The sequence below is a fragment of the Pseudopodoces humilis genome, chromosome 4, assembly GCF_049639895.1.
Source record: "Pseudopodoces humilis isolate 2021_Gansu_Grassland_sample_001 chromosome 4, ASM4963989v1, whole genome shotgun sequence".
In the NCBI taxonomy this organism is placed as follows: Eukaryota; Metazoa; Chordata; class Aves; order Passeriformes; family Paridae; genus Pseudopodoces; species Pseudopodoces humilis.
Genome location: NC_142203.1, coordinates 10,000,038 through 10,017,379, shown reverse-complemented (window position 1 = coordinate 10,017,379; position 17,342 = coordinate 10,000,038). Strand labels below are relative to the sequence as shown.

General features: G+C 35.2%; 1 protein-coding gene across 2 annotated transcripts in view; it reads right to left on the bottom strand.

The window, feature by feature from the left end:
• CHD1 (chromodomain helicase DNA binding protein 1) overlaps positions 1-17,342 on the bottom strand; it is a 54,531-nt gene that overhangs the window by 31,971 nt on the left and 5,218 nt on the right. For both annotated transcript variants that reach the window (XM_005533043.3, XM_014261563.2), the window contains exons 3-5: positions 3,583-3,787; positions 2,537-2,641; positions 1,166-1,233 (exon numbers count right to left, since the gene is read on the bottom strand). In XM_005533043.3, coding sequence (XP_005533100.1) covers positions 1,166-1,233; positions 2,537-2,641; positions 3,583-3,787 — 378 coding nt within the window. The remainder of the gene's footprint in view (positions 1-1,165; positions 1,234-2,536; positions 2,642-3,582; positions 3,788-17,342) is intronic.

Below are 17,342 nucleotides of genomic sequence, written 5' to 3'. Positions count from 1 at the left end.
GGATCTGCTGTAATTTCAAGACTCTCCACAGAAATAAAAATCTTGTTACAGGTATTTCAGTTGATGAGACAGAAAATTATCCTTGGTGTTAAGTAAAAAAAATGCCTAATGGAATCAGAGGGATTTGGACTAAGTTTTTTGCTCTCAAGATGTAGATTTAAAATCTAAAATAACAACAAAAATCTGGATTTCTATATATAAATTCCAGCATGAAGAAATGAGATAACCTGACATTAAGAAATCAAAGCACTTAACGAGTCTACTTGGACAGATACATATTCATCAGAAGGTGGACATGTTCCAATCAAAGTCCTATCACACTGTATTCTATTGAGTCCCATACTGTCTAATGCCTACTATGAGTCACAGTGAGTATGGGTCACTGTGGCCCACGTGAAGAATCAGCAAGTAGACACGAGAATTGAAAAATAACAGAGGCAGATTTGAGAAATCTGCAGAAAAACCTGAACTGCAGCAACTGGTGAGTGGCACTGGCTCCCATAAGCTCCCACTCAACTCTCACATCAGTGCTTCATAGCCAGGCAAGGTACTGCAAATAAGACAATTGTGACTGAGTAGCAAGATTCCCTAGTTTCTGCTTAACTGAGATTTTTTACTTTGTGATAGGAAAGATGATGCACAGTATCTTGATCCTAACTCTGACTTTCTACAGGAAAATTCAATCTTAATAGATTAATTAACAATTTAATAAAGCTTTTAATATCAAAACTATAGTAACTTTCAAGCATGTCCAAGGAAAGGAAAAAAGGAAACAAAAGCAACCCCAGAAAAATAGAAAAGAGACGCTTCAAGTGGCTTCAGCTAAGGGATTCTAACTTGAATTTGCTTTGAGAGTAGTTTCCCAATTCCACAGGAATTTTTATGGAGGGCCTCCAATTCAAAAGTGAACTGCAGTAAAGTATTTTAGAAATAAAAGCACTGATGAATGTTTTCAAACAATATTACAGACTCTTTTGCTGAGAAACTAGTGTAACAGAGATGTTAATTTGAGAATTTGTTTAAAAATTACAAAACTGGAAATGAAAGATAAAGACAAATGTAAAAGAGAATTTAAGCATTTCAGGAGTGAGGAAATCAAGCCTAAGTTACAAGCATCTGTCTCTATGATAAAAAATGTGTGCTATTACTTTGAAAAATATCTTACTCTTTATGTTTTTTCTTCTTGGTTTCACTGGATGAGTCATCTGCTGAATCTTCACTACTTGAGGAGTCCTGCAGGGGAAGGAAATAAACCAAAGCAAATTCATTATTACAAAAAGAATTAAGTACTTCTAACTAGTAGATTTTGAAAAAATACATCCATTTCTACTTTCAAATTGGAGGCATATTATTTGTATTTTACCATCTTCATGCCTTGCAGTTTAGCTGTTAGAATACTGCTATAGTTTTTGTATTTATCCATCTATGAGTACACTGTGCCAATACCACTCTGGAGAACACGACATAAAATCAGCAACTTAAAAAATTAACATTGTACCTATATAAAAACACTCATGGTGTAAGCTGCTCCACATTAATCAAGATGATGTGTCTGTAAAAATCTCAATGAGATCTCCTACCCTCAAGAGCTTTTTCACCTTCCGTATTTTTTCACATTAAAACACCACTGTAAAAATTTTTGAGAAGAGCATGTCCCTTCTCTCTGCACAACAGAAGAAAAAGCAATAACACTCTTAAAGTTAGATTTTCTTAATGCCAATCTCATTATCTTAAACTTAGTTTAGAGTAACTTCTATCCTGAGAAGTATCTTTCTGGAAGAGAGTACTTAACAGCTGTAAATTAATGTTTTAATGACATGTGATTAAGTCTTCTGTTCAAAAGATTCAAAACAGTCTTCTGTTAAATCAGACGAAAATAGGAATCCAACCAAATGAGTGTCTACTACACGGCAAAGTCTTTGTAATACAGGACAAAAAGACTGCTTTACAAATAAATTGTATTTCATAGTTCCAATCAATCAGTGTTCTTAAAAGATGTTCCTACTGCAAAAAGTCAGCATTTCTTTAGCCTATTATTTAGGTTTTGAAGTACTTGGAACACAGTCCTCATTCTTAAAATATAAGAATTCCTTTGTAGTAACTATTACAAGACTTGTAAAAATTAGTTTTCCACTTCATAGGGAATTTCTGAAAACTACAGCAGACACCTTTTACAATAACATACTGAAAAAAAAGTTTAGTATTTTTGTTTGTCTATTCAAAACTCAAAAAGCCAGTAGTACAATGTAAGTCAGTACTGTGTGGTTTGAAAATTTTGTCCAGACAACAAAGAATAGCTACATAAAACTACCACAGAAGAGTGTTACAATTCTGGGACAACTCACTTGAAAACAAGTAACCAGAGACACCTTTACTTTTCTGTATAAAAATGTCAGTTATTTGAACGCTAATTTTATAGACTCATCCCAGGCTTCTACGTACACTCACAGAATATAAGTTTGATCTATGTAATTTTATTGCAATGTGTGAGACAATGAGACAGGCACGTGTACATTTTAAAAATTACATTAATCACCTCTTCTGAAACACTGTCTGATGAGGCTGCCTTTTGCTGTTGTTGCTGCTTCTTGAGCACAGCTGATCTTTGCACAGCAAGTATACTTGGACTAGACTTCCAAAACTAAACAGGAATAGAGATGCAAGAGTCAGTTAAACATACTGAAAGTCTCCAGTTTACTACTTTCCTAAGCATCTTATAAATTAAAAAAATTCACTACAGAACACTGCATTAACTAACAATATCAAACAGCTTTTTAAAGTTGTAAGATTTCTACAAAAAATAATGTTATATGTTAATCACCAGGATAATTACTGCAACATGTTTAACATAGTTGTGTAGGTAATTGTTAAAGCAAAACTTTATAAAGTATACATTTTTAAATCCACATAGATAAATTCTTGCAGATTGCTTAACTGCTATGATTTTGTTTCATACATTAATACTTAAGTACATGGGAAAAGAAATTTAACAGAGAATCCTAAACAGTCTTCAGTTCTTGGTGTAACTGATCTATAACATTCTTCATAAATATGGTATACCAGTCCATAAACATGGGAGAGTGCAGGTAATTCTGGCCCACTGGATTGAAGAGATTATTCTACACCACTTTTTCCTGGATTTAGCTGATTTATTGACAAAGAAAGCGAACTATTTGTAAACTTGAAATTTTTATAAACTCTTTATTGATACAATGAAACTAAGCATTAAGAGAAACAATGTAAAAACAGAATTCAGAAATAACATGTGTATTTTTCTCTTCCATAAATTTCAGTAAATTAGTGCATGCTTCTGTATGATGAAATTTAGGTAAGCTTTTAACTCGAAGTACTTACAAATGTGAGAATTTTAAAAGCACAAATTTAATTACATGAGAAACTTGCCCAATGTTTAAGGCAGCAAAGTACATGCTTTCACTAACCCATTCAAGTAAAAATCTAATTAAGAACACTTCATTACCTCATTTTATTTTTAAAATGAACATTACTCTTTAAAATAATTTCAAAATATTTTTCTAGTATTTCCTTGCGACCCCTCATCGAAGGATTAATTTATCTGCTTACCTCAGATCCATCAACTTTTGGTGGTTTAGACTGAATTTGTTTTTTCTCTCTAGATGTGTCAGACTCTGATTCTGATTGAGTGACTGACTCTGAACCAGAGTCAGAGTCACTGCTGCCTGACTGGCTGCTGCTTCCGTCACTACTACTTCCAGAGCTTGAACCAGATCCAGAAGCTGATGCTGACCCAGAATCATCATCTGATCGGCTGCAATGACAAGTTAGGAGGATATTACCCAGCTGCCAAAGTAACACGATTAAAAGGAAAAAAAAAGAAAAGTCACCTTAGCTTCTCCAATAACTCAACTGTTAAGTTAGACCAAACAAGTGGGTAGCACACAAACGGAGGCAGTCGACTAAAAAAGTTGAGTTGAATAAAGCTAAAAATAAACACGGAATAAGAACTCAAAGTGTAATTAGATACTCTATGTGAAGCCAAAATAAAGATAAAGCAAAACCATTCAAATTGATATGGCAGTGTCACACACAGGAATTAAAAGTGGTAGAAATGCTTTGTAGCCACACAAACTGTAGAGTTTCACTCCCTTCAAAATACCTGCTTACTGCTCAAATGCCATATTAGCAAGTGGTTTAGTCTATCTCACAAAGGCCTATCCAATATTGTTTTCAATCTTCATAAATCAGTGGTAGTCCTTAAAACAAAACAAAAAGCTACACAGACTGTGCTCTTCTGTTGAAAGAGCAGCACAAAATTTTACCACACAGACAACTCTGAACTTGTCAGAGGTGGTATGACTTGTGCCAAAGCACTTGCCCTGGCACACACTTGACCTGTCTAAATTATGTCATCTGTATATTCATTTTATACCAGATTTAACTTAGTTAGAACACACAGTAATTAAATATAGTTATTTTATGACCATTCAAAAACTTCACTGCATTGTTTTTTCTAGAACAACTTCACAGAGTAGATGAGTTTGAAACTTTAGTAAAATTCCTCACTAGATTAATACTGCATTTCAAAGATATCTTGAGAAAGAGACACCATAGAGCAAAATAATTTTGAATTATGTACAAACTGACACAAATGCTTAAAAATCAGAGCAAACATGAAGCCTGAACTGAAAATATTAAACACAAAACTTTATCAAAGCCTAGCTGATCTCTGCCAGCACAATTAATCTGGCTGACAGTCAGCTGGAGGTGAGGTGAGGGAGAGGGGAGACTGATCATCTGCCCCAGAACATACTTAACTATTTCAAAACTGCAAAACAAAGCAAAACAAAGGAAAACGACTCCTCTGCTTTTGCTGCCACCAACAAAACTGTGCCAACAAAGAAATTAAGCTATTCATTAACAGACCCCTGCAGAGTGCACCTCTATCGGCCATCTACAACCAGCAACCATGAAATAAAGAGGGGCAAAGTGAACACAGTGAAGCTTCTTTGCTCTGCAGGGCAAGATGTGGAGAAACATGTTGCTACTGGGTTCCTTGCACTTGCTGAGAGGAAAGCTCAGAAACAACAAGGCTGCTCTGAAATTTCAAACTTCTTTCATCAAAGTCTTACTTCAGGCATGGTTCTGTAACACTAATCTCACTTGCCAAAAAAGCAGGTTACAGAATATGACACTACAAAATATCACTGGAGGTTAAATCACACCAGAAATTAATGGCACACAGTTAATGATTGGCTTCATAAGAGATTTTCATTGTAATAGAGTTTTTGCACACAAATATTACCTTACTCTAAATACTGGGTGAATCACACCTTTATAAAACAACCATATTTCTCAGCAAAGCAAAATGCCTTAAGTACATGTCAGGGGGACTACAGAAGACAGCACTAACTGTAAATGAAGATATATAGAGGAAAACTCAGCATGGAGAGACAGAAGTAAATACCAGTTGAAGTTCCATTCATAAAAAGTTACCAAAAATATGTAAATGCTACAGAACCTTGAAGGAGGGTAAAGGAATCAAGTACTTTCATGCAGGACAAGGCTTGCTCAAAGAGGACAGTAATAATGTGGATTACGAAATCAAAAATTTATGCAAAACACTAAGCCATATGGATGGTAATTAAGTTAGCTTTCCATACAGCAGTAAAATAGTTCACACATACTAACCAGCACTAACTTCACAGTGCTAACCATAGGCTCAATTGCACACAGAGACAGAAGCAACCAAAACAAAGTGCCTGTTTTCTAAGGTAGCATGGGGAAACCAATACTGGAATAAGACATCTTGGCCAACTTGCTAACATTATAGGAAACATCTAAACCAGATACAGAAGAGAATGGTGGAGAGATAAGAGAAAAGATGAAAAATAAATAGTTTACTTAGATAAGTAAGCAAGAATTACACTGATTAGATAGAATTACAGAATCATCAAGATTGGAAGAGACCGTCAAGATCATCCAGTGAACTCAGCACTATCACTGTAACTCCTAAACCACATCACCTAGCACCAGACTAAATGCCTTTTGGACATCTCCAGGGATAAACAATTGATGGGAAGTTTTAAGATGTTTGATGTTTTTCACAGGAATTGAGTGTAAGTTCAAAACCAAAGAGACTGAAATAGGGAAAATAAAACTCCAGTGGATAACGCTATTTGCTGTAGAGTTGGATGCAAAAAACCAGCTAATGCCAAATCTTATTATCTACTAAGAGATCAGCTAGTTATCATCTAAGGTCTCTGTTAAACAATACCAACACGTAAATATGTGGATATTGATGCAGATCATACAGTATTCAAAGAAAAAACACAGGTACCTTATCTTGCCAGCTAGCTCTCATCAAAGCTCTGAGTCTGGTAATGAATTCCCATGAGAAGGACCAGCAAAGTAAGTGCTATTCCATAATCCCTGCTTCTCAAAATAAATTGGCCTGATTTGGAGAAGAGCAGCCTAATACAACTAAATCACAACTCAAAGTAACACCTGACAAAGTAAAAATCTTAATTCAACCACATTACTGATAAATGCAAGACTACAAAACAAACTTGCACTCAGGAGTTAAAGGAATGGGGAGAGAAATTAGTGCAATTACAAGAAGAAAAAACAAATAATAAAGTTCACCACAACTGATTTAGAGTTGCCCTAATGATATTATGCATGAAGAACAACATAGGGTCCCTACCAGGGATTAACATATGGTACACAGAACAGGAAAAAACTGTCATATGAAATTCAAAGACTACAGCATCAATAATATTTACTAAGCTTTCTTATCCCACAGTGTTGAATCAGAACAAGGGGAAAAGACAAACTGAACAGCCTGAAGTCATTTTACAACTAAGGTAACGACAACAACTTGCTGGAACACTTATCGAAGTTTAATAAGCTATGTCAGTTTACATAAATGCATAAAATGTTTGAAATTAGCTTACAAAAAGCTCTACAGGAGTTCAAACACCCAAAGCTATTGTGATGAGCTTACTTCAACTATAATCAGCCAAATTAATTCAGTTGTGTGAAACTTGTATGAACTGCAAGTTCTGCCTCTGCACCACATGCTCCCAGATATCTTCATGGAACTACAGTGCATATTAAAAAAATTAGGTAAGAATAAAAAATAAGTCTTCATTTCTACTAAACAGCAAAAATGATCCCTGTTGACTTTCCACAGGACAAGTAACTAAGAGGCTCTGAGGGCTATCAAAGCAATGTTCCTTTTATCACGTACTTTCATAGACTGTTTCAACCTGAAACTTGGAGGCACAAAGACAGCATTGTAAGTCAGAAACCCAAAGCTCTTGTTTGCAAAGGAGGTAGAAAGTGGAATAATAAATAACCTCTGCATAAAGACAAATTGCAGATCTTTAAGACAGTATAGAGAAGCAATGTCTACATGAGATATAACACCTACAAATCCCTAATAGCTGCAACAGTCCATACATCAAAGGACCTTCTTTCCTCCACAGCAATATGAAGAATTTGAACCAACAGTAACAGTGATGGAGCACATAAGGCAAAAAACACACCTATAGTAAGAACTACAGGCTTAGGGCTCAGTTTGCAGTGTGTAAAGTATTTTCAATGTTAGAGAGAGTATTAATATTTTTCTTTCTATCTTACAAGTCAAAGATCCAAAAGAACAAGTTTATGCAAAGATAAAAATATTATACACTCCCAGATGCATACTGTCCCTTTGCTTTTCCTGTACTTAAAAAAAAAATATCTAGCACTTCCAATGATAATATCTTGTATAACATAGCAGTTTAAAGAGAACATTTTTGTATCAAGCAAAAAAAATACCACCCCTCTATTGTCTAACAGGACTAGCTATCTGTTCAAACAGAAATTGAATAGAATTTTTCAGCCTAAGAATTAGTCCTTAATTAGTTCTAAAGCTTTGCATCTACAAGGCAGACAGAAAGAATAGTTTATTATCAAGTTTTTTTTTTGTTTCTTGACATATCTCACGCAGAGCAGTTTTAGACCAATATCACACCCAGCTAATGATCTACTTCCAATGTAAATTAGTTTTCTACAAAATACCTGCAAGAAAGCAGCAGCAGGTAAGTAAAAGCATAAACCTATGTAACTTTTTCTAAAACTGAAGAAATCTGCCAAAATATGCAAATATTTACTTGGGACAAAGGGAGAAAAGTTACACGAAGAGGAGAATAAAGAACTAGGTTTTCCCCACACCACAACAAATGGAAAAGTGAAATCTATCTGAGGCGTTTTCTAGCCATGTCTCTTAAGCAGTGTCCATAATGGAAAAACGGGGCAGTGAAAATGAAGTCTTACTGAAAACCCAATGTAGCAGCAGTTTTCCATTTCAACTTCTACTCAGATAGATATTAGCAGTTTACTATATCGTCTCAATTTAAGACACAGAGACCAACGATTTCTAGCACTTTGCCTCTGCAGATATAACATCACTGGGGCATTATCTGCACTTTTATTTTTGTTTCACATGTAGTGCTGACCTAAACAAAACTTAACTATGAGTCATTCCTTCACAGTACCCCACAAGCCAGAGTGACCCTGCTTTGGTACTTAACAGAGAAACTACCTCTTAAACGCAGCCTTCCTAGTGATAAAGACACTCCATACTCCAAACCCTTGGGAAGAATACCATTAGTTACCTAAGGGCTTTATCATGCGCTAAGGAGACAGCCTTTTAGCTGCAGTATTTGCTGTAAGGTGTTCTTTGAAAGAGAAACAGCTTCCCCCTCTCCCAGCCTCACCACACGCCTGAGGAGACAACAGTGGCTCACGAAGATGATGGTTTTTAAAGAGAAGCACACAGAAGGTGTGCAAGACAACTCGTGGGGGTATGTAAAGAGTATACTGAAACTGGTATTTAACTTATTTTTTTCTAAGACAAACAAAAAAAACCAAAACAGAGCAACCCATAAAATAAAAAAAAAAAAGAAAAAAAAGAAAACCCCAAACCACAAATTCAACTCTATAAACATTCAAATATTTCATATGTGGTTTGACACTTGTAAGCTCACTCAGCCTATATGTCTGATGGGCCAGTGTCACATAAGGCAGTTGAGGGCCCTGGGGGAAGTATGTGCTCCACAACCCAGATGGGTGTGAGTGCTGTGATCAATCCATTCCTTCTGTATGCAGTGAGACAGACTGCACCTGGTCTCTGCCTGATAAGGTGGATTAATGGATAGTATTACTTAGTTTTAACTAAACTGACGCTTACAGAATGGAGAAGTACTTTAAAGAGTCCTGTAAGGAAACAATGGACTGAAGGTACTGTGAGTGCATGTGAAAAGAAAATGACAACGCTGACACTTCTACTGCAGTACAAGCTCTTCATAGGCTATATTCCAAGGTAACAATGACAATTTAGTGACATCTGACAAGAAGCTGGATTAAAGAAAATTTCAATTATCAAGACTATTCAAAATATTACTTACCAAAGTTAACAATTACTCTTACCCTATCTTGAGATATTAGCCAATGGTACCACAAAACCATCAAAATTAGCAAGACATCCAAAAACTAAAAACTAACCATCCAGAACACAAAGATAAACCTTCATTTTTTCCGGCAATGTTTAAGAAAATGCAATAGTCAATCCTGTACTTTAAAAAATGTCCCTTAATTTAATGATAAATGTTTAGCAGCCTGCACTAAGGCTATCCTACTTAAGATCAAGGGGAAAAAAACTACATGCCATAAGAAAATTGAGTTTTTGTTGCTTAAAAATAGCTAAAATGATGCATGGAAAACTACAGTGACAAACTGAAGCACATTTTTTTGTCAGCAAACAGTGCTGAAAGAAAACATAGAAAACATTCCTGAAGATTTGAAGAAACAAATTAGTATTAGAACAAATCATCCATTTCAGGAAGTTTGCTCTATAGTTGGATCAAAGCACAGATGCTCCTAACATGTCTCAAATTCGGGACTTTCAATAGCGAGGTACGGAAAAAATTACTTTTCCTAAATCACTAAAGCAAAAGTATTAGAGAAATATTTTTATCAACAGTAAACTACTTCTTAAATTAAAAAAGGAAAAAAAAAAAGGTTTAATGAAAAAAACTCTGTAAATGCAACTAGCAAAGTGTAACAAAATAAATTCATCCACTCCATCAACAATAGGCAAGCTATTGCAGCAAGGAATCTGGAGCCAGAAGAATGCAGGAAGCCACTGATGTTCCTAATTTTATGAAAACAAGTCCACTAAATAGTAAAATATTTTCAATACTTTGTAACAAGATAGGAAATGAACATAAAAAATATTTATACCATAAGAGATTGAACTGCTAAGAAGCGTTGTTGACCAGGAATATTAGTTTTGGGTGTGTTCTGAGGGTGTTGTTTGTTTGTTTTAAAAAGAAGAGTGTTTTGAATATACTGACCATTTCTGTGGAAACAATTTGTTACCAGTAGTATGCTACCGAGCAGATATTTTTGAAAAAATAAACAGACTTTATGTAACCCTTCCAAATGAAGGTGGCATTCTAACAGTGGAAAAGCAGCTGCTTTTCAAAAGAAACTCATGCCATAGAGATAGGATTTTGAAAACAGATGTTTGGAAAGGTTTCCATCATTACGTGATCCTATTACTAAAACCAATGCACATCACCTAAAAAAAGCTATTGTATTAATACACATTAAAAGATGGGAGATAAAAATTTCCACCCTTTTAAAAAAGCTTTCAAGACATTTCAATGGGTTTTGAACGCATTTGTTAAACACATGAAAACTGCAGTCCCTTCACTTTAATATGACGAAATGAGTGACAGGGTAGTTTGAAATTTCCTAAACAAAATTTAAGAAAAACCTTTGCATAATTAGCTGGTGGGTTTGAAAAAAGTAGTACTATGACTCAGTAAATGCAGTAAACAATGCACTTCTTCCCTCTGAAGCCATGTATCTTTGCTAGGTATGTTCTTCAGATGTGCTAGTCAGTAAAATAAACTTAATGAAGAACTGTACCTTCAAACCACTGTGTCACAAAATGTTAAACCAAGATATTACTAAACAAGAATATTCTTAGTATTTTTTTAGTAAGTGCTAAAAGGGTTCTTTTACCAATAAAAACCTAATATTTTCAGATATTAAATCCTTATCTCATACTTTTAAATTTTCTTTTTCTTGTGTAGGTTTTATAAGATAGATTCTAGTACAAGTATTACTACATGTATATACTTCATGAAAGAACTATATATACATTGAAAAGCATGCTGAAATATTGACAGGAGTGTGCAACCAACAATTTTGGAGACCACTACACTAAGGGATAAAAAAAAATGTAAAGGAGAGATGTCCTCCTATCTCCTTAACCCAGATATATTAAGCAAGCCTTGGTTATTAAAAATTAATATCAATCTGTAATCCCTTTTGCAGAGTTAACTATGACCCTCTTCCACATGTAATTCAGAAGTAATTCAGATTAAATCCTAGTATGCCAGATGCTAAACTTAAGAGTAAAAATGGAATTACTTAAGAAAAGCATATACATTAACACACAAGCACTCAAGGAGAGCACTTACATCTGTCATGTCCTCATAGTGAAAGGGGAACACAGAAACAAGAAACACAGAGCTGTAAAATTTCTCTTTAACTTCTCCTGCCTTTGCTCTGAGTTACAGAAATATTTACACAATTCATCCTGGTAACAGTATGCACTGCCACACTCTGAAAACACATTCAGTCCTCACCAATACATTCACCTAATGGTGAGGGTATATAAAAATAACTTTTTCTGACATTGATACTGCTGCCCTATCCAATGTCCCCTATGGTGTCAGTACCATCCACAGAGAGAATGGACAGAGCTTTTCTAAACACCCTCTGCCATCATAAACACTCTCAAGCATCTATGAAGACGTGGAAAGAAACAAACAGGAATGATCAGGCGGTATCTCTTGAGACAGCTGTTCTTTAACTGAAGCATAAACCAGTGGAAATCAACATAGAATCCTGGAAAAAACCCTAAACCAATTTCAAATGAAAAAGGTGTCTTTTGTATTGTTCAATTTTAGCACATTTACTACATACCATCTCTCTCCTTTTCTATGTCACATGGCAGGGATGTGACTAATAAAATGGGCAACAACATAGAGAACTTGTAGCACACTGCAGTGGCTACCAGCACCACTGCAAATTTACAGCCTGTTTATCAATTTTTTAAATGGAATTGTTTGAGTTTTTGAAGATCATAGGAAAATACATACAGAATTTTCAGACAGATTTTTAGTAGCTCAGCTGACATTTTCTTCATCTGAAATGGGGCACTCCAACATCCAGCTATAACAAGGCAAAAATAATTATCAGCTGGAGAGAGGTCTAAAATCTTTTCAGAGCATGAAGACAAGGTATCTCGTATTTTAACAAGTAATCTCTGATTTAAACAACTTGTATTAGCAGAATTCCAGAAATTGTTTAATCTTCCTTGAAGTGGAAAAGGAAAGGATATGTGAAATAAGAAGAAAACATGTATTTTCTGAAAATACTCAATGGAAGCTACTACTGCAAACCAAATGATAAGTTAGACTATTTCATACTGTGCTAAAATTTGACTTTTAAAATCATTGCTACAATAAGGACCAAAATCTTTCTGACAGAAAGGCACTTTACTTGCATTAAAGAAATAATGCAACAAAGTTCTGCAAAAACGGTATTAAAGTAGACATAATACCTGGTTGCTTTCTTTTTCATGTTTGCCTGTGGGATTCTTTAACTTTGAATCTTCAAAGGTACAGTCTACAAGCGATTTATTTTCTAGCCAAAGAACTTTAAGTGTCAGCTGACGTAGCTTAAATAGGGTCCGTAATTTGACCAACTTTCCTTGCAATAAGCAATGCCCATTAGGGCAAGGTAACACCACTGACTTTCTCAAAATTCATCACCTGAACTGACATTAAAAATTACTGAGATTCTGGTGTCATATCTCTAGGGGGAGGATGCAAGGAACATTGAGTATTTCCTCAAACACTGATTGGAATACTGTCATAATTAGCTGTCTGTTGCTTTATCATGCTACAAAAATACTGTCTCAGGAACAGGGCTTCTGGTTCCCTCTCTTAAGAGTTCCTTTAACAGAAAAAGGGATGCCAAGTGTTATTTCTTGACAATTCTTCCTATACAAGCCAGGGTCTTTGCTTTAGTTGCTCTGCTGGAAACAGTTCAGCAAAGCACAAAAGTGGATACCTTACCCACACTCCTAAAGTGGAATAGGACACATGGCCTAGATACAACTTAAGCAGCCTTTTCCTTTGCCAGTGCATCTGTATCTACTTTTTCTTTCTTCCTGATTAAAGCCTGATTCAAAGTGATAACTTAAAGAAAACTCCACTATTTTTAGGGCAGCACAAATTAGGATCTACCTCTCTCCCTCAGCCTTTCCAAACTTAGTCAAGATTGTCTCTCTGCAGGACAGTAAAAAGTTGGAACTCATTTTTTTCACTCAAGTCTCCTGGCAGAACAGTCACTTCACCTAACATAATCAGACAAACTATTAGCATTACAGACTTCATTCTCAGTTAACTGAGAATGTTTGTCATGAATCAAATTCATCCTACTTTACCATGTCACATTATCTCTACCCCTTCCTTGCTCTGGTCTCATACTGTTGACCTCCTCTAACCAATTTTACCTTATTGTCCAACTTGACTTTTTTTCTTGCCCTCTTCCCAGACGACTGGGATTCCAAGGAGCCAAATGGCTACAGAAATTCTAAACACTATCAAGACCAGAACAGGAAGTGCAGATGCAAACAGGGAAAAACAAGTTATGCTACATAAAAGAGGTATTAATATAATAGATACAGTAATAGAATATTTACTAAGATTAACCACTGAAGTCCATTTATGCTTTTAGGAACTTAACTCCATTAATCAAAACAAAATTTAAGTCTGTCTTCTGTATCATATAAGCCTTCTTCCCTCCTCCACCTCCAAGCAAATGATATGTATTACTTCTTTTTTTAAAAGGTAATATGAAAATGTCATTATGTGTTTATAAAGGTGCTCCTGAAAAAAAAAAACCTTACATTGCATTCACTTTGCTGAACTGAAAAAAACAAACACTCAAAAACCGAACCTCCCCTCTTCAAACTAAACAAAGACAGTAATATAAAAGACTGTCTAACAGTGGACCCTCATAAGGATACGGAAAATAGAAACAAACATGATGGATAAAGCCCTAATGATGATCTCCTTAGTACTGCTGAAGTTAGACTATTTATTCACTGTGCAAACAAACCCCAGTAACAATGAAAAATTCAGCAGTCAGCAGTAACTTTTAGTAGCAGGACACCAGCATACTCTGAAAATGAACAGCAGGTCTCAGGATGGAAGTTCTACAGAAAAAATTAGTTTCATGTATGTTGACAAACTGAGGTGTAAAGTCTACAAAAAGCGATTTCCAGGATATGCCCCTAAGACACCTTTTACCTCTAGCTCTTAATAGTTCCACCTGTACAGCAGCATGTCAAATCTGATTTGGTATGGAATTTACACACACTGAAGGAATTTGTCAGGGTTTTTTTTTTATGAACGCTGTCTCTGGGTTCTCCCTAAAAGTTCACAATTCTATGCCTGAACGCACTATTTATTTGCAAATTCTTTGAAATAAAAGCAACATAGGTTAAAGAAGATACCAAAGCAGGTAACAGGTTAAAATAAATGTGGTATTTTTTTCCAGCTCCCCCAAATAAATACCTATGCAATGAAACCAGGGAATGCTTTAGGGAAATGATGGGCTTAAAACAAGTATCCTGCCACAGAGCCATGTTTAGCTGCTTTAAAACCAGGTGCCCCGGAGAGGATCATAAAATGAGAAACTGGACACTAGGAATACAAATCCTAAAATGGAAAGCTAAACAAGTCACATTGCAAAAGAGCTGACAGAAAATTTAGACTCTTGTCTAGGGTAATAACTGATCCAAGAACAGCTAATTTAGTATCACTGATTTCAAGTGCATTCACTAGACAATGTGACCTGACTGATCTTCTGTTTCAAGGCTAGCAAGACAGTGAGTACAACTTAAGCAAACTAAAGTACAACACACTAAAAAAGAAAGAGATTACTATTGGCAGAGTCTTTGAAATATATCTGAGATGACAATGGACTGTGTCCTTTGCTGCTTGGTTGTTGGGTTTTTTTTAAACAAGACGAAGGAAGAAAAGCACTGGAATATGAAGAGCAGATTCAAAATGCACAGAAGTAACAGATACTAAATGCCAAACTCGTAAAATAGCAAGTAAGTTTCTACAGGCAAATGCTTTGTAAATAGTACACTTTTCTAGTTTTATTTCTTCAAGAAATCTTAACTATATAACTTAATTATAATGCATAAGGTAGATTTATCTTATTTGTCACTGCCAGTAAAGAACAGAGGGCACAAAGAATATAATGTTCAATCTGCCAATTGTTATTTCCTGTCCTCAGCTATTAAAGAGTATGAACTCAGTTGAGTTTTCTTTCACATTGCATTTCCTGTCCTGCAGACTGATTATCTGCTGCTACTGCTGTAAACAAAGCAATGTTACCAAAATTAAACTGATTACCTACCAGGTTTCATGACCCTATGAGCTACACTGCAAGTCTTTATTTGAAAAATGCAAGTCACACTTCTTAGGAGCACAAGGAAGTTCCAGGAACCCTCCACAGGCAGGAGGTATCAATGATTACGCAGGGGTCTACTACTTTGTTGTGTAATGTGAGCAGCCTTTAACACACAGCTGGATCCAGCAGCAACACAGAGATGTCTTTACCAGAAGCTCCTTAGAGACCAGCAGCAAAAAAGTGTTAAATGGAATTAAAAAAAAAATAAAAATAAAGCCAGTTGAAGCCAGCTGAGGGGCCTCATCTGGACAGGCCTGATGCATACACTGCTGGTATCACAAAACTTCAGTTTGTCTTGAGGAACATGAAAAGCTTGCATCAGTTAAAATCTTGAGACTCTCAGAATAGAGGAATTCAATTTGAAATATGTGGCACAGGTATGTGGTATCCAGTTGGGTTAGACAAAAACCACGGATAAACTCAGCAGAAGTTCAAAACCAAACTTAAGATCACATGCAGATCAAGAGCCAGGCCATGAATTTATATTTTTTTTCTTTTAGTTGGAAAGGTTTCTAGGAAAAAAACCACTTGGGTCTGGATACATGCACTATCTGAACTCTTCCGAAAATAATTGAAAAGATGCTTTTAACTTGGATTTAGACACCTTACCATGCTTTCATATGCTTAATTCTGTAAGAGATTATTCCTGATAAAAATAGTAATTTGTTAATTAAAGAGATTTGTTTCTATTAATTTGTTAATTAAAGAGAAAATACTGCAAAGAGCTTGCTTTATACACTATAAAGTACATATACATATATGTATGTAAAGAGCTTGCTTTAAACACTATATAGTACATATACATATATGTATGTGTGTCTATACATATTTATGTATGTATAGATATATATATACTATATGCTACCAACAGTTTTCTTTACCATTCAGGTGCTTTTGTTGATCTGAGAATTCCTGTGCATTAAGTATGTATCTAAATATATATTATTTTATATATGCTCCCTCTTGCTGTATACAGATATTTTTACTAATATTATCTATTAAACTCCTACTAAAAAGTAGTAGTGCATGTGAGTAATTCTGCAAATATGCTTGGTCAATTTCTATTTTAACTCTCACTTAGACTGCAGGAAAACGAGAATGTGAAGTCGAAGCTTTCAACAAATCTTTTTTTACTTTCTATGGAAAGTATGCATTTATATAGTAAAATGAAGCCTGTCGACTAAGTCCTTACTCTTTACTTAATTATGTGGTCCACAAACTACACAATCCACAAAACTAATTAAACACACTGAAATTACTATCTTCTCTTAAAATTAATTTTCAAGTGTATAATGACTTGTAGAAGTCTTTGGTATTAAGCAGCTGCTTCCTGCTTACTGCAAAAATGGCCAGTTACCTTCCACTCAAGCTACAGTGAGAACATGCCTTTTTCCCTAGGAAAGGAAGGTATGCTCAGGTCCTTTATACCTTGTTCTGCAGAAACATATAAGAGCAAATATATGGGAAATCAGATTGTTATTCAAATAGTGCCAACATTTCATTGCTGCAGTCCCTGTTCTACCTGGCACTTGTCTTGCAGTTCAGGTACAACTGCCCTTCCTTGCTGATTAAGCTTTCTTATTACTATGTAACTCAAATGTATATATTCATATTGAAGTTTGTACCCTGAATTGTTCTGAATGCTGTCAAGAATGCTATACAAACATGCTCCTCTTGAGTAAGCTTCTTAGTGTACTGCCAGTAAGTACGCTAAGAAGCGTACTTTGTGTCTTTGTGTCTACACTCAC